This window comes from Hipposideros armiger, unplaced genomic scaffold (assembly GCF_001890085.2).
Source record: "Hipposideros armiger isolate ML-2016 unplaced genomic scaffold, ASM189008v1 scaffold_310, whole genome shotgun sequence".
Classification (NCBI taxonomy): domain Eukaryota; kingdom Metazoa; phylum Chordata; class Mammalia; order Chiroptera; family Hipposideridae; genus Hipposideros; species Hipposideros armiger.
The window spans coordinates 691,012-708,124 of record NW_017731660.1 but is presented as its reverse complement, the minus strand read 5'-3'; the positions used below and the strand labels follow the sequence as shown (position 1 = coordinate 708,124).

General features: G+C 50.8%; 1 protein-coding gene across 9 annotated transcripts in view; it reads left to right on the top strand.

Annotated features, from left to right (window-relative positions):
* The window catches only part of KANSL3 (KAT8 regulatory NSL complex subunit 3), a 38,837-nt gene that overhangs the window by 15,069 nt on the left and 6,655 nt on the right, over positions 1 to 17,113 (top strand). For 4 of the 9 annotated variants that reach the window (XM_019660056.1, XM_019660053.1, XM_019660054.1 and 1 more), the window contains 18 exons: positions 3,477 to 3,608; positions 3,832 to 3,948; positions 4,185 to 4,286; positions 4,389 to 4,460; positions 5,491 to 5,565; positions 5,723 to 5,880; positions 7,720 to 7,783; positions 8,219 to 8,419; positions 8,622 to 8,778; positions 10,199 to 10,276; positions 11,568 to 11,759; positions 12,177 to 12,261; positions 12,654 to 12,784; positions 13,640 to 13,749; positions 14,166 to 14,388; positions 14,715 to 14,848; positions 16,021 to 16,167; positions 16,803 to 16,844. In XM_019660056.1, coding sequence (XP_019515601.1) covers positions 3,477 to 3,608; positions 3,832 to 3,948; positions 4,185 to 4,286; positions 4,389 to 4,460; positions 5,491 to 5,565; positions 5,723 to 5,880; positions 7,720 to 7,783; positions 8,219 to 8,419; positions 8,622 to 8,778; positions 10,199 to 10,276; positions 11,568 to 11,759; positions 12,177 to 12,261; positions 12,654 to 12,784; positions 13,640 to 13,749; positions 14,166 to 14,388; positions 14,715 to 14,848; positions 16,021 to 16,167; positions 16,803 to 16,844 — 2,220 coding nt within the window. The remainder of the gene's footprint in view (positions 1 to 3,476; positions 3,609 to 3,831; positions 3,949 to 4,184; positions 4,287 to 4,388; positions 4,461 to 5,490; positions 5,566 to 5,722; positions 5,881 to 7,719; positions 7,784 to 8,218; positions 8,420 to 8,621; positions 8,779 to 10,198; positions 10,277 to 11,567; positions 11,760 to 12,176; positions 12,262 to 12,653; positions 12,785 to 13,639; positions 13,750 to 14,165; positions 14,389 to 14,714; positions 14,849 to 16,020; positions 16,168 to 16,802; positions 16,845 to 17,113) is intronic. The other 5 variants (XM_019660059.1, XM_019660060.1, XM_019660058.1 and 2 more) reach the window with 4 other exon arrangements.

Sequence of the window (17,113 nt, the reverse complement as noted above, 5' to 3'; positions counted from 1 at the left end):
GCCCTGCTGCTCAGAGCTCACGCTTCCAAGCCAACTCTTAACCAACGAGCCAGTCGGCCAGCCCCCCCACCCCTTTTTTTTTCTTCAAGTTTTTCTTCTCCTTTCCAGGAAGCTGGCCTATTTTGTTGCTGTAGTTTCCCTGGCCAACAGCTTCCCCCAGCCATATCCCCACAATTTTCAGACTCATTGTTTCCCACCTGTTTTTCAGTTAAAGGATGTTGAGTTTGTTTGAAAGCAAAAGAAGACTGGTTCAGTGCACAAATAAAACAAAACTCAGGACTAGATACATGAATGATGTGTATGCATGGTAGGAAATTTGACATTATTTATTCAACAGATAATTTATTTTGTGCCTGTAATGTGCCAGGCACTGGGGTGAGCAGAACGGAAATGCCCCCCTACTCTAATGGAGCCTATTTTCTGTTGGAGAAAGACAGCCCCAGATGTCCCCTGTCCTCCACAGCAGAGTCCTGCGCCCAGGAGGTGAATGGCAGGTGGGCCTGGGCATAGTGGGGTGTGGGGCCAAGACAGCACCCTGGCAGAGAGTGTTTCAAGCATTTTAACTGTCCCCGTGGGAGAGGTACACACAGGTGCATGCGGTAGCGCCCAGAGTCCCACTTCTCTAGTGACTCCTTCGCACAGCCCCAGGACTGCTATGTAGTTCCCTCGTAAGGAAGTCTGCCCTGCTTCCTCATTTAAGTTACTGCCTGGACGTTCCCAAGCGAACGAGGTGGCATCCAAGTTTCACTAGCGTCACAGACGTCTGTGGGGGCTTCTCAGGTGTGCACAGTGGCAGCTGCCCAGTCATGCTGCCGGGTCATAGTGTGGGTTAGCAGGAATGGCGGAGAGCACACCGAGAGACTCTCACTGTCCCGTGACTCAGAGTCACAAAAGTACTTTGGTTGTTTCCCACAGCTTTTCACGTACTTGCTGGATGAAAATACAGGGGATGGGCTCCTGTTCTTGGCCTGGACCCTCTCCATTAGGTCCGCTGTGAAGAGAGCAGAGAAGGTATAGACCCAGCCTCTTCACTGGCTGCTGAGAGAAGCAGTGCTGGAAAGACAGGGAAGCTCTGTCAGCCAAGCTCCCAGCACAGAAGTGGGCTACTGATTAATCATTTCTAAGTCTTCTACATTGACAGAACGTGAGTTTCAAGGCTTTGTCCTTTCACAGGTGTACTCTACTCCTGAATAAAAGCTGTTAGAGTCTACAGTATTTGCCGGCGTATAAGACGACTCGGCGTATAAGACGACCCCCTAACATTTCCACTCAAAATACAGAGTTTGTTATATACTCGCCGTATAAGACTACCCCCTCTTCCGCACACCTTCCACACACCAAATAAAAGGTAAAACAATATCAGATTTGATTTCAACATTTATATTTATATTCAAATGCTTATGACATGCAGGAAAACTGTCACAAGGCTGTATGTAATCAAACATATACATAAATCGCGATTCGCGATTTTGCGCTATCATACTGGGTGTATGGTCGGCTGTGTGCGATTTTGGGAGTGTGGTAAAATCGCATAACAGCAAAATCGCATAACAGCAAAATCGCATAACAGCCGAGCATACACCCAGCAGCGCTGCTGATGCCTGAACGGTATGTGGAATGAAGTGGGCGGGCATCGGGAGGCCACTATGGCACGGGGCAAGCACTATGGGCAGTCTATCTGAAGTGTACCTGGCGTATAAGATGACCCCCCACTTGGAGGCATATTTTTCAGGGCCAAAAAATCGTCTTATACGCCGGCAAATACGGTAGTCAGATCATATCCTCTGCCTCAAGGTGGTGAGGGGCTTAAGAGTTGTAGAGTAAGTTACAAAGAAATGGCCAGTTTGCGGTGGAGATCCTGTGCAGTTTGGCCCTGGCCTTGACCTGGTCTTCGGTCCTCCTTCCTTACTCGAACCCCGACTTCAGGCCTTCTGTGTTTTTGTTAACTATTTTTTATTATTTTTAAACTACAGTTGACCTACAATATTATATTAGTTTCAGGTGTACAACATAGTGGTTAGGCATTTATATACTTACGAAGTAATCCCCCTATTAGTCTAGTACCCCCTAACACCATACATAGTTATTACCATCTTATTGACTATATTCCTTATGCTGTACTTTATATCCCAACTACTATTTTGTAACAATCAATTTGTATTTCTTAATCCCTTCACTTTTTTCACCTACCCCCCAACGCCCCTCCTATCTGGCAGCCATCAGTTTGTTCTTTGTGTCTATGAGTCTGTTTCAGTTTTGTTTATTTTGTTCTTCAGATTTCACATCTAAGTAAAATCATATGGCATTTGTCTTTCTCTGTCTGACTTATTTCACTTAGCATAATACCCTCTAGGTCCATCCATGTTGTCGCAAATGGTAAGATTTCATTCTTTTCTGTGGCCAAGTAATAAGCCCATTGTATATATCTATTGGGTTGTCCAAAAAGTCATGACACATTTTTGCAACAAAAAACATAGAAAAAGTACGTCATGACTTTTCCGACAACCCATTCATTATGTACCACATCTTTATCCAATCATCTATTGATGGACACATAGGTTGTTTCCATATCTTGGCTATTGTGAATAATGCTGCAGTGAATATAAGGGTGCTAATTTTTTTAATTTCTTCAGATAAATATCCTGAGTGGAACTGCGGGGTCATAAGGTCATTCTATTTTTAATTTTTCTGTGGACCCTCCACATTCCATAGTGGCTGCACCAATTTGCATCCCATCAGCGCACGAGGGCTCCCTTTCCTCCACATCCTCACTAATACTTGTTATTTGTTGAATTAGTGACAACAGCTATCCTGACAGATGTGAGGTGGTATCTCACTGTGGTTTTAATTTGCATTTCCCTGAGGATTAGTGACGTTGAGCATCTTTTCACGTGTCTGTTGGCCATGATTCCATAAAGATCACTATTAACATTTTGGCATATCAATATTTTTTTCCTGAGTAGAGATAATTTTTATATTTTGTTTCACCTTTAACATTTTAGCAAAATTATTTCCCTACATTATTACAAATTTTTAAAAACATTTAAAATTAACCATTAATAACTAATCATGTAGATAATTTGCTTAACCCACTCTCTTACATATGCATTTAGGTTGTTTCCATGTTTTGATTGTTATTGAAAGTGAATTTGTCTTTTCCTGAACTGCCTGCCGTGCGTGTGTGTTTCTGATATATTTTGTTAGGAAGGGTTCTCAGAAGTAGGATCCTTTTGAGGAAGGGAGTTTCTTGATGCCTATCACCAGATATCTTTCCAAAGAATGGTACCCATTTACCTTTAGTGATGGAGGCTCACCTTTCAGCCACCCACTTGTCAGTATTGCTGCTTCCGAGGGAGGTGTGAAGGCCTAGCTGAAGTCTGTCTGCTCACAGTGGGGCTCTGCTCCTGCCTGGTTGCTGCTGGTGGGCAGGTCTCCTGCTTCGCACTGGAAGCCCCTTTGTTCCTCCTGGCTTCTAGATCCCTACCTTGATTGACCGGATGCTTGTGTCGTCCAACACGAAGACCGGGGCTGCAGGGGCTGAGGCCTTGTCCCTCCTGCTGAAGAGGCCCTGGGACCCTGCAGTGGGGGTGCTTTCTCACAACAAACCGGTGAGTTGGGCGGCTCAGGACTTAACCGTGGCCCATGGAGCCTAGAATCTGGCCTGAGAACTTTGGCAGGAGAGGGATAGGTGGCTTTAATAACTAGTTGTTACAATCTTAACATAGTTTCATAAGCAGAGCAGCACTGGTTGGGATGGGAAGGCCTGGGGACACTTGGGGTCTCGTGGAGGGACACCTCACTCCCATTCTCAGGCGGGCTCCTTCTCCACAGAGCAAGCTCCCGGGCTCTCCGCTCATCCTCATCGCCTCCTCCGGGCCCTCCAGCTCCGTGTTCCCCACCTCACGCCGCCACCGCTTCTGGCAGTCTCAGCTGTCCTGCTTGGGCAAGGCATGTGTGGGGACCAGAGGAACTCTGTCCTGGGTGGACATGTCATCTTGGGGGGCTGGGCAGACAGTGCAGAGGGGGTCCGAGTGGATGAGCGTAGAGGTGGAGCTTCCCCAGCTCCGGTTTTGTTCAGAATTTGAAGGGTGCTTACCCCCGTTGAAGGTTTAGGGTAGTTAGCAGGTCTGAGAGAAGACTTGAAACTTACCTCTGCTGGCGTGGCTGCCGCTTCCTTCCGTCAGGTCATCCCCATCGCCACCCACCTGCTGAGCAGTGGAAGCGGCGTTGGGGTTCTGCAGTGTCTCGAGCACATGATCGGGGCCGTGCGAAGCAAGGTGCTGGAGGTAAGAGCCCCTGCGGGCGTTCACGCGGCACCCCAGCTTCTGGGCTGGCTCTGCAGCCAGCGGCGGCCTCTTGGCTTACTGTTTTCTCTCTCTCCCATAAAGATTCACAGCCACTTCCCCCACAAGCCCGTGATTCTGATTGGCTGGAATACAGGCGCTCTGGTGGCCTGTCACGTAAGTCATGCCCACTTCCTTGGAGGTTGTCCCAGGATAGAATACTGCTGTGAGAGCCACTGTTGGAGTCCCTCCTCTTCTCTGCAGGCACTGTGCTAGCTGCTGACCTACATGATTACATTATAAATGCTAGAGGATGAAACAAACTTACATGGGGCACAGAATAGTGTAAAAAAGCCCTTAGGCCCTCACCCGGCTTTACCAGTGATCAACTCACAGCCAGGCCGTTTTCATCTTACCCCTGCCCACTTTCTCTCTCTGTAGATAGTTCGAAGAAAATCCCAACTACTATATCATTTCATGTATATGTTTTCAACATGTAGCTATGGAAAAAAAATTCCCTTTCCCCCTCAAACATAAGTACTGTTCTCCCACCTAAAAAAACCAAAACAATAATTTCAGCAGGCAAAATTTTTACTAGCTCTAGAATTTGCTGTCCTGTCCCTTTCCGAGACATCAAGGAACCTTTTCTTTATTATTTTCCACACATTTGTGCATATGTTATTTTGCGTAAGGGCCCCTGACCTGTCCAGAGCCCTGGTTCTCACACGAACAGTCAGTGAAGTCTGTGCTGCTTCTTGTGGCCTGGTCAGTATGATGTCTCGGCCATGAGACAGAAGGCCACTTCCTCATAACCCTGGTCCCAGGATAGCAGGACTCCGTCAGTTACTGGTCTAAGAAATTTGGGATGTCTGGGAGCTACCCATTAAGTTTAGAAGGGAGAGATTTCTTCACTTAGGGAGAAAGCAGCATTTGTGTTCTGGTTGCATTTGCTGTATGTGGAGGAGAAGGCGAGCGGGAGGCCCCTGGCCTGGAGTTGGGATGGAAATGTGAGAGCTGCCACCCTGTCCAGGCCCAGTTCTCCAGGTGGCGGCCACTTGTAGAACGGCCCGTCTGTGTGCTGTGGCCTTACCGCTGCCGCCATGCATGGCTCTCCTGGGGGTTAGGACGGGAGGAGGAGATGGCACTCGCTGGGTTCAGGGTAGGATGAAGCAGTTCACCTTGAGACAGACTATTCTATCATGTCTAGGTTTCGGTGATGGAGTACGTCACTGCGGTTGTGTGCCTTGGGTTCCCTCTGCTCACTGTGGATGGCCCCAGAGGGGTAAGCATGGGCGCCGCTGGTAGCTGGGCAGTGAGCGTATAGAGTGCATGCCTCGCCCGGGCTGGCGTACAGGGACTGCAGCGGCCTAGCTGACTGCCCTGAGCCGACTGGCCTGGCAGCTAACACTCAGCCAATCATGAATCTGTGCATGTTTTAGGATGTGGATGACCCCCTCTTGGATATGAAGACTCCAGTCCTCTTTGTCATTGGTCAGAATTCCCTGCAGTGTCACCCTGAAGCCATGGAGGACTTCCGGGAGAAGATTCGGGCTGAGAACAGCTTGGTAGTGGTTGGGGGAGCCGACGATAATCTCAGGTGGGTGGGCCCCCCAGGGCTGTGAGAGAGCCATGCTGTAGAGATGCCTGTGAGGCTAAACCTGAAAAGGAGTGTTAAAAATCTTTTGTTTACATTTTTAACTAATTCAGAATTATAAAATATTGCAAAACTAGTACAAACAATTCCTGTATACCTTTCACCCATATTTCCCGAATGTTAACCAATGTGTAATTCTCAGTCAGGAAATGAACACTGATATGATACTATTGTCTAATCTACAACAAATTTAGTCCGTTGCTGTTGGTGCTATGTCTTCTCCGCCTCCATTAATTTGATACCGTCCCTCAGTCCATCGTTGTCTTCCATGACCTTGACACTTTTGAAGAAGACTTCTGGCCAGTTATTTTGTAGACTGTCCCCCAATTTAGGTTTTTGACATTTTCTTATGATCAGGTGGAGGATAACGTTTGTAGCAGGAATGTCACAGAGGCAAGGTGCCCTGCGTGCACCCTTGCAGGATACCTGACATTGACCCATCTTATCACTGGTGATGTTGACCTTGATCATCGGTTAAGGTGGCACCTGCCAGGTTTCTCCACCATAAAGTTATTGTTTTCCCTTTGTAATTAGTAGTTGTCTTGTGGGTAGAAGATACTTTGAGACCCTGTAAATATAGTCTTTGTCATCATGGTTTCACTGGGGTAGGCATTTCTTATATTTTTGTTCCTACTGAGGATGAATGTGAACACAGATCGTATTTGTATCAAGCACCTTTTATATATTTTGGAATATAAACAGCCAGAGTTTGGGAGGGGTTTTACAAAGGCCCCTGAGTCACTGAGCCGGCCACAGCTGCCTGTGGGGCCTTCAGTTCCGTTTTCATGCAGTGTACTGAAAAAGAGTTTGTTTCATGTATCAGGCCTCCTTTTCTGATATGTGCACCCTTAGAGATTCAGTCATTCGTGTGCTTTAACTAGAAGCTTAAAGCACGTACCTGCTCACACCTGTCTGGGGGTTTCTTACCCAGAGGCGTTTGGGAGAAGTCCTTCTGGTCTTGGTCGTTTGACAGCTTCTTGTGGGCCTGGAAGCTAATCCTTGGATGTTCAGGGCCATGTGTTCTTGTAAGTGTATTACCTCTCATGCTGTTCAGACGTTCTCACCTGCATGGGGACAGAGCAGGAGGGACAGGGACAGTGAGAATGCCACTCTGAGGCTGCTTAGGAGACAGGTTGGCATGGTGCCAAGAGCACTGGTCTGGAAACAGGAACCTCCATTTAGCCCTGGTCTTTGGCTGAGAAGCTCAGGTAAATCACTTACCTTCTGGGACTCACTGTCCTCATCCATAAAATGGGTTGTTACACAAGGTCAGAGACCAGTAACCAGTACATTGGGGTCTCAGAATTTGGAGGCTCTGGACGTTCTCCACGCTGTCACATGGTGCCCTGTTCCCTCTCTGCTGACATCCCCCGGTCAGAAGGCAGGTTCTCAAAGAGGGCAGTGGTGCCAGCTGTAGGCATTTCTCTTATCCCTTCAGAACTAGCCTTTGGCCACCTTTGTTGCTGTCCTATGAATCTCGTTTCAGCAGCACACAGGAATCTCGGGGTCTGGGCCTATGCTGGGGGACTTCAGTCTGTGAAGCCATAGCCCTGGGACTTCTGGAGTCTACAATCCCCCAACTCCATGAGGAAGGTGTTATGAGTCCCCATTTTGCAGATGTGGAAACAGGTTCAGAGAGGTTGCGCTACCTGCCTGAGGACTAACGTAGTCCTCCTTCCTGAGCCTAGTAAACAACCGACACAGAAGAGAGATCCATCCTTGTCTCCATGTGGTGCCATGCAGTGTTCCAATAGTGAACGCTGACTCCGTTTTGTCTCCTAGAATAAGCAAAGCAAAGAAGAAGTCAGAAGGCTTGACTCAGAGCATGGTGGACAGGTGTATCCAGGTACACGAGTGCTTTGTGTGTTTTCTCGGTGAGGCTTCCTTCATGGAGCCTTTTTAGACTTGGTCCTGTTGGCAGCAGCCTCTTGGCTCCAAACGGGAAGGGGATGTCTCAGGGCCTCTGGTAACCCTGAATCATAAGCAGTGAAGGCGGGGAGAGAGAGAGAAGGGAAGAGGAGAGGAATGAGCTAAGAAGGGGGCAGAGCATCGGAAGAACAGGTTGTTGGGGGTGTGGTGGAACACGGCCCCGGGTGCTACCTTACAGAGGCTCCTGCTGGCCTCGGGTCGAGGCTGAGGTTCGTGCCAGGCTTTGGGGGCACGAGGGGAGAGACTTGCCCCTCTGACGCCAAAGCCAAGGTGAATCAGCTTTAGTTGAAACTGTCGGGAAGATTCCTGTTCTCTATATGGGGACTCAGGCTTCAGCCCTTCTTTATACCAGGATGAGATCGTGGACTTCCTTACTGGTGTGCTCACTCGCTCTGAGGGGCATGTGGGTGCTGAGCCTCGGGACCAGGATGCTGAGAAGAAGAAGAAGCCCCGGGACATGGCCCGCAGAGATCTGGCCTTTGAGGTCCCCGAGCGGGGCAGTCGACCTGCCTCGCCGGCCGCCAGGCTGCCTGCCTCCCCCTCAGGCTCAGAGGTAATGTGGCAGGGAGGGGGTACTTGTGCTGGGGAACCAGGACCACGGAATTGGTGCCTTCGCTTCCTGGGAACACCTGTGCACCTGGCCAGTGCTGTAGGCCTGTGAGTTCCCAGGGGGAGAATTCCTGACCAGGGGACATGCCACTTGGTGGTCAAACCCAGACAACATCGGCTCAGCCCTTGTCCTTCCCACTTCTCAGGATCTCTCCAGTGTGTCCAGCAGCCCCACCTCTAGTCCCAAGACCAAAGCGACCACAGTGGCCGCTGCCCAGAAGTCCAGTCAGATGGGGAGCGCTCAGCTGCTGAAGAGACACGTACAGCGGACGGAAGCTGTGCTGACCCACAAACAAGCCCAAGGTATTGGAGCCTGGCCCAGTGGCCTCTTCTCGGGCCCTGTCCTCCGTGGTTGACGTCCTGTGGCTATTGGGAAGTGTTGGTCTCCAACTTTTTCCAGAGGCGTGTGGGAGGCACCTTTCCCACATTCTGTCCAGGCAAAATTAGGTCGACGTGAGTATCAAGGGCTGTTTCTAGGGTGACACATCACAAGAGGTCTGTGCGTTAGTTGGGCTGCATCATCCCACTGCTGATGGCTCTGTCTTGGCGTTCTGGGCACTTGGGCTTGGTGTGCTGACTACATGTATACTGGCCTCAATTTTTGATCCAGCTCCCAACCAGGGTAGTGACAGCTTCTGTCCGGGTCCTGCCCAGCACCCCCTGCAGGTCATGTTGGCAGGTCCTTGGCTGATTCCCGGTTCTAGGGTGACTCAGCCGGCCTCCTGCTTTCTCTGTTTGCCCTTGAAGAGTTAAGATGTCCACACTGGGGCTCCAGGGAGGTTCACAGGGGCCTCTGCAGCTGGATTATAGATTAGGCTGGGAAGTATTTGGTTGGGATTAGAGTTGGGCGGTCAGTGAGTGCTTCGTAAGAAGCGATAGGAAAGAGGGTTCATGGGGGGAGAGAAACAGTGGCGCCACCCTGGCCTCAGTTTGATCCAGTAGGGTGGCCCTGAGGTGAGGCCTCAGCATTGGTGTTGGCTGAGGTGTCCAGAGGCATGTCATCTGAGTGTCAGGGAGAAGGACACGGAGGTGACAGGAGGCTGATCTGCTTGCCTGCTTCCTGTGTTTCCTGTAGAGAAGCTGAAGGGTCAGGACATGAACCCAGGCCTCTTAAGAGGTGGCCCTTAAGAGTGGTGCTGACAAGGAGCAGAAGTGTGAGTGATCAATGAAGCAAGAAAGAGGCCAGACCCCAGGGCCCACGTGAATGCTCTGTGACCTGGACCTGGTGAAGTGGTGACCAGAGCCAGGTTCTGGGTGGACATTGGTGTCCCCTCAGGCTTTTAGTGTTCTGTGGTGCTAACGGAGAGATAATTGGTTGTGAATCTAAGGAGTCCTGAAAGGCTAGTTGGTGATGTGGGTTTGAGATGGGACCCATAGTGTCATGGGGAGAGAGCAGCAGCTATAGCTCCTGGCGTTGGCCGAGCTCATAGGCCAAGGTGCTGATGACGAAGAATGTTTCCAGAGCCCGCACGCGGTGCCACCCCCTCTCCTGCCACCTACCTGTGGCTCCATGGACCTTGGTGGCAAGGGCCCCACCAGGCAGGTGCATCTAGTATTGTCACCTTGTAGGTGACTTCATGGAGCTGCAGACACATGCAGTAGTACCAGGAAAAGCCCCTGTTGACCATTTTCTGGAACATTTTCCTATCTTTATCTTACTCCCTCTCGTTTTCTTCTTTCTCTGGCTGGCTGTCATTCTGTAATTCTTTCTGATTCATTCCAGCACAGTTTGCTGCTTTTCTGAAACAAAATATGCTGGTGAGGAAAGCTCTTCCTCCCGGCACCTCCTCCTGTCTCTTCGGTGAGTATCGCTTTCTCACCTTCTCCCTGTGCCTCTCCCCGACCCGGCCTCTCGCTTGTCCCTGTTTGGTGTCCTCCTAACCTTTTCTCTCGGCCTTTTTCTATCTTCTGATTTCTTTTCTGACTCTTTTGGGTCGCTCCAGTCTTTGCTTTTTCTCCTGTCTTTCTGTTTGTCTCCCGTGGTGTCTCTCTTTTTGTCTCTTGCTGTGGTTCTTTGCTCTGCTTTTCCCGTGTGTGCCTGTGGCCATTGCCTGTGAGCCTGGGTTCCCTTGCGTGTTTCTCTGCCTGCCTCTGGTCTCCTCCCTCCATCCTGACCGCTGCAAGCCCACCAGCTACTTAACAGCATAAAACTAAAACTGGAACTCCTTTCCCTCCTTTGTCCCTGATTGCATCCAATACCTCTTCCCCCTAAGCAAGCCTTCCTGATGGTTATACCCCGTTGTGGTCTGGGGTAGCTCCCTGTGCCCATGCCAGCCCCCACCCTCATGTGACTGCTGCCCCCACCCGATTGCCTGTGCTGAGGAGGGGGACTGGGCAGGGGTTAGGGGGCCTTCTGGGTTTAAAGAAGAGGGGATGTACAAGGAAGCTCAAGGATGGCCTGAGTCCAGGAGGCCTGGCCATGCACAGGATGAGTCTGATTCAGGGGAGGGGAAAGCCCACGTGTGAGCAGGGGGCCTTCCTCTGTACTAGTACAGGTGACCGGGGGACCAGGTGGTAACATGGGCCGCTGTTACCCTGTTATTTTTGGGCAGGAGCTATACTGGTGTCTTGACTGAGATGCTCCCCTACCTAGGAGCTCCTCAAAGCCAGCCTGAAGTCCCGGTGGCAGTCCTTCTCACTGCCTCCACCCTCGGGGACTCGGAGCCCTGTGAAGGTCCCCATGTAAGAGGACTGGGCGGCCTGCTCCTCATTGCGATTCCCTGGAACTTTCCACCCTCCAGCTGTGTGGGGTTGGGGAGGGCTCACAACAGGCAATGATCTCATTCAGTGAGCCTGGGAAGTGCTGCTTAGATCTGCTGCAGGAGCCTCTGTGTTTGGGTTGGCCGCTGCTAGGCAGGGTCACGTGTCTTCTTTTTGTTCCCACGACTCAGAGCCCCTTCCTTCCGAACAGGGTGAGGGGTAGAAGCGGCGCCATTCCCTGAGAGGGGCGAGGTGGGACTGACAACACAGTGGCCCTCATCTTTGGAGTGTGACTCCGGGCGTGGCTGCTTCTCCTGTGTGTCCCCACACACATGTGGGTCTGGCGGGCTTTTTTGGGTTGTGGAGGACCTCACCCCAGCTCCATCTCTTAGTTCCCATTTCATCAGAACAAACGGAGGAAGCAGAGAAAGAGGACCTCAAGGTCCAGCTGAAGCGACACCAGCCCTCCAGTCCTCTTCCTGGCAGTAAGACCTCCAAGAGACCCAAGATCAAGGTGTCCCTTGTCTCCCAAGGGGACCTGGCTGGAGGACCTTATACGCCTTCCCCAGGAGGAGCCCCAGAAGGTTAGTTTCCTGGCCTATTCTAGAAAACGTTGCCTGAGCTCTCCTGTCCCAGGGTGCTAGTGTTGCCCTTAGGGCTGCTTCAGTGCAAAAGGTGCTTGGAGCAGAGGGCTTGAGTGGCTGTGGGGAAGGCGGGCATGACCTGATGTGGACGGGGATTAGGGAGGCAGGATGAGGACCAGAGGAATCTCGGGGGCCATTCAAAGCACTGTATGTTTTGGGGTTTTGTTTTGGTTTCTGTTAAAGATAATAAAATATTCTAGAAAGTTTAGAAAATAGAAGGAAAATATAACCCCCCACCCCACCCCCACCCCTGCTCTTTCCAGTCTTTGTCCATAATATCTTGCATTTGCCCGGCTGTGGACCCTGAAAGGTAGGCCAAGTGGGACTGACCAGTGGCCTTGGGGTTTTGTTTTGCAGCTGCGGGAGGGAGGCCCGTCACCATGACACTGGGGCAGGCGTCAGCAGGGGCCAAGGAGCTCACGGGGCTTCTCACCACAAGCAAGTGCGTCCACCATTGGTCTGTCGGGCTCTGTCCCTTCCTTCTCATCACGCTTTTTCTGGTCCACTTAGTGCCTGGGAAGATGGTGGATTCTGGATCCTGTCAGTTTGGGGAATGTGACTTCTTTTGGAGTGGGATCTGTGTCTTCAACTCAGAGTTCATCTGTCCCTAGGGTTTGCAGAGCATCCCTAGCTTTTGCGTCAAGGCCTGAAACCTGTACTTTAGGCCTGGCTTTTGGAAAGACTAGAGGCTGGGCTCTGGAGGTGGGGTGAGCAGACCAAAGGTTCTGGCGTGTCCATTGCTGAAGCCTTGCTGGGCCCCACCCTGGACCTCCCTGTGTTGCCAGGGCCTGCCACCCCTACCTCTGGGTAATGAGCTCCTATCTTTGTATGCAGGCCCAGTGCTTCTGAAGCGGGTATCTCAGCCAGCCCGGCCCCCTCCGTGGTCCCCAGCAGCACTGCGCCCAGTGGCCTGCACACACTCCAAAACCGCCTGGTGGCCACCTCTTCTGGCAGCTCCCTCCCAGGTATATGGGGGCCCAGCATCCCCGCCTCCCGGCAGAGTCTGGGCTGCTGCTGGTGGGTGGTCCTGGGAAGGTGTCACTGGAGTGGAATCTGGAGGACACTCCTTGGGGGCTCAGGCTTCTCAGGGAAGCTTGACATGAGGCTGGAATTTGCTTTGGGCGGGCAGGAGTTGGGGTGGTTGTGGCCTTAATACGTACAGTGAATGGACATCCCAGTGTGCAGGCAGTGTGTCCCGTACTATAAGGAGGAGAGAGAGCCGGTAGGAGATGTAGGTACTGTGTTTCCTTTGGTGTTTTCAACACGTCTGATGGAATAAAGTCGGAGACACGTGATAGTGGGCCTTAGCACACGAGACATTTCTGCCTTCACCCCCACCCAACCCTGGGAGGCTGGAGGCCTGCACCTGGCAGGCCAAGGCACTGTTACCGCCCTCCTCCTATAGGAGGACCCCACTCTGCTCTGAGGCCCCTGGGCTGGGTGCAAGGTGAAGTGTAAGGCAGGGACTGGAATTCTTTTGCCTTAAAAAGTCCTTCCTCTTCCCTGGAAAGAAGTGAGGGAATTTAGAGTTCTGAAAAGTGGGATTCAGGTGCTTTTGATTTCCCTAAAACTGTCCAGAATGTAGGGCAAGTGCTTTGGAGCAGGCCGGGGCATGCAGAAGGGATCGAGGACCGTGTTGCCGCAGAGCCCTCGTGGGCACCCAGCCTGCATGCCGGGGAGCCCTTGCTGGCACCATCCGCAAACACTGGAGTGTCTGAGGGAAAGGGCACGGCGTTTGCTTGGCTGTCGAGGGTGGACAGGCATGGCTGCTCTTGGGAAAAGTGCTTGCATTGTGCTCATGTCTGGCACATCCTCTCTAGGGGCCTCGTCAGCCAGCAGCCTCCTCCAAGGCCTCAGCTTCAGCTTGCAGGATATCAGCAGCAAGACGTCTGGCCTCCCAGGAAACCCCTCCCCAGGGCCAACCCCACAGGTGCACACCGGCCTTCACCGGGTGGGCAGGGGTTGTCAGGGGAGGCCCTCACTTGGTAGGTTTGGGCAGGGAAACTGGGCCTGTCTGGAGCCTGGGTCAAGGACAGACAGACAGCCTCTGACTTCCCAGCTGGGAGCTATCAAAGGTTAGGGCTCCGTCACTTACTGTGTGACACTGGGCCAGTTTCTTGACCTCTCTGTATCTTTGTTTTCTTGTCTGTAAAATGAGGATAATTGTCTGTCACTGAGTTGTTTTGAGGATTAAATGAGATAGTACATGGAAAATACCTGGAAGAAAGTCTGTTGCATGTGGTGGGCCCTTGGTACAGGAAGCCTTTGATCACGTGCTGTGGGCCCTCCACATGCGATGTGGCTGGTGGGCAGCAGCTGCTGATCACCTGGGCTTGTGTCCCCTAGGCCACCAGTGTGAAGTTACCCACCCCTATGCAGAGCCTGAGTGCCATCACCACGGGCACCAGCACCCTTGTCCGTACCATTCCTGTGGCCACCACTCTGTCCTCCTTGGGTGCCACTCCCAGTGGGAAGCCCACAGCCATCCACCAGCTGCTGACCAATGGGGGCCTCGCCAAGCTGGCAGGCAGCCTCCCTGGCCTGGCTCAGATCTCTAACCAAGCATCAGGTGAGTCTGTCCTGAGAGCCGCAGGGACTCCCAGTGTGGGACCTTCCCCCAGGACCTTCCCATCTCACATGGGCAAGGTGTGCTGTTGAGCCCCCCCCCCCCCACAGGGTCCTGGCATTGACCCTCAGGCTGTGGGGGTGCATCCCCAGAGATGTTGAGATAACGCAGGCTGTTTCCTGTTGCCTTTCAGACTGACTGAGAGGGTGTAGATGACCCAGCTGGGGAGGAGGCCGAGGCGGGAGGCTGAGAGGGCTGTTAGGTGGGGCAGAAGGTCCCCCAAAAGGAGGGTGGGGATGTGACAAAATACCTACCACTCTTGCTCTCAGGCTTGAAGGTCCCCACCACCATTACCCTGACCCTACGTGGGCAGCCAAGCCGAATCACCACGCTGAGCCCCATGGGGCCAGGAGCAGCCCTGTCCGAGGAGCCCACGGCCCAGGCACTGTCCTCCAGTTCACAGGTGAGTTGCCATAAAGACGGAGGATGCAGGCTGCAGTGTGGGGAGCTTTCCACGCTCTGGGCCTGTAGGCAGACCAGGTTCAGATCCAGACTTGGGGTTTGTAGCTTTGGGCCTTTGAGCAAGTCATGGACCCCTGAGCCTCCTTTCCTACCCACTCACTGCGGTGTTGTGAGGCTTCAGTGTGTAGTGTCAGGTGTGTCGCAGTACCTGCTGCATAGTGTTTTTGTTTCCTTTCCCTCTCCATCCCTTTCTCCTCCCCTCGGTCTCATCATGCATAGGTCATGGCACTGTGCCCTTCCAGGCCTTGGCACCCACTGCCACCCTTTTAGGGCACCACTGGGTTTTCATAGCTCTTAGCCGGGAGTCACCATCAGTTTCTCAGCTGATCTGATTTTCATTACAATTTTGCACGTAAAGCGTTCCTGATCTGGTGTGGTGATCAGAGAGCTCCCCAGAGATGAGAGGTTAAAACAGTGGTTTGTGTCCAGTATGGGGTGTGCTTTCCTTCAGCACCCACTGTCTCAGCCAAGGCCTCCTGTGTGGGAGGGTGCTGTGCAGGCTGCCGTGGCTGAAGGCTGGCCCTGGTCCTGGCATCACCACCAACCTGCCTGGAGCTGAGGGCTGGGGACCATGGGCAGGGGGCAGTTCCCACCTGGACCAGAGGCTATTCTGCACAAGATTGCTTCCCGGCCTTCGTTGGGATCATAGCCACCCCTCCCTTTCACTTCTTTACTTTATTCATTATTTATTCCATTATAAAAGTGATTATGCTTATTTTCAATAATTCAAACATTACAGAAATATTACAACTTAGAAAGTGAAAATTGCTCATGATACCATTCTCAGAGATGGTATCAACTGTTAGTAGCTTGATATGCATCCTTTTAGATTGTTGTTTCTATACAAAATATTTTCTCCTTTTCGACAAAAATGGGATCACAGAATATGAACTTGTGTAACTAGCCTTTGTTTACAGAACACTGTGACATGTTTCCCTGTTGGTTACATAGCAACCTGCCTGTCTTGCCCGCGGCTGCCTGTATTCAGGGGGAGTGGCACAAAAGCAGGTTTTGCCATGTCCTGTAAGGTAGAGTTGGGTTGAGTTTTATTTTTTGATATTGTAAATAATGGTACAGTGAACTTACCCGTCATGATTTGTATGCCTCTGGGAGATTTCTGCAGGCTGGAGGCCAGTAAGTGGAGGGTGCACGCATCTACCATCTGGCACCTGCTGCCTGATTGGCCTTCAGAAGGATTTGCTGGTCTACAGTTCAAACCACAGTGATGGGAATACCTGTTTTCCTACACCTTTGTCAATTGTGGGTATCAGTATTCTTAATTCTGTTAATTTGATGGGTCCAAAGGAAAATTTTTTCCGTGTGCATTTTCCTGATAACTTATGAGGTTGTTGTGTCTTTTATGACTTCCCTGTCATATTCCGTGTCTGTTAATTTTATAGCAGCTTTATATATTCACGTGTCACTCCTTTATCTATTGTAAAAGTTGCATATACTTTCTTCCAATCAATTGCTTCTCTTTTTTTTTCTTTTTTTCTTCTATTGAAGCATTAAGTGCTTGTCTTTTAACTTTTGTTTCTGGATCTTTTATCACACAGACATTAAAAATTTTTATACAGTAAAATCTTCAAATCATTTCCTTTGCGGTTCCAAGGTGTTGTGTCTTAAAGCTCTTTGCATTGCAAGAGTATAACCTTTTTACGTTTTTGGTTTTTTTTATGTTTTACTTTTAAAATTTTGGTAAACTGTACATACGTATGTACATACATACAATTTACCACTTTAGCCTTTTTTTGGCTTACAGTTCAATAGTATTAAGTACATTCACATTGTTGTGAAACCATCACCACCCCACCATCCATCTCTAGAACTTTCTCATCATCCCATATTGAAACTCTGTGTTTTTTTTAATAATGCTTTTGTTTGTTTACCTTTAGTGTTTCAGTCCACTTGGAATTTATTTTTATATGCTGAGTGAGGTAAGGATCTAATGTTGATGAGTCCATTCATCCAACATCTGTTGCTCTCACATCCTGGGTTCCTGTGCACTCATGCGCCGCCTCTGTACCGCTGACCTGTCTGTCCCTACCCTGGCTTTGTGTTCCTGTTTGATAATTCAGGTCCTCAAGTGAAGGAAGTACCATCGTGTTCCTAGTTTGCTAATATCTTTATTCTTTTCCTTTCTCTTGATAAATAATGGGGTTTGAATTTTGTCCATTGCCCTTTTGGACTCAAAAGAGATTAATGA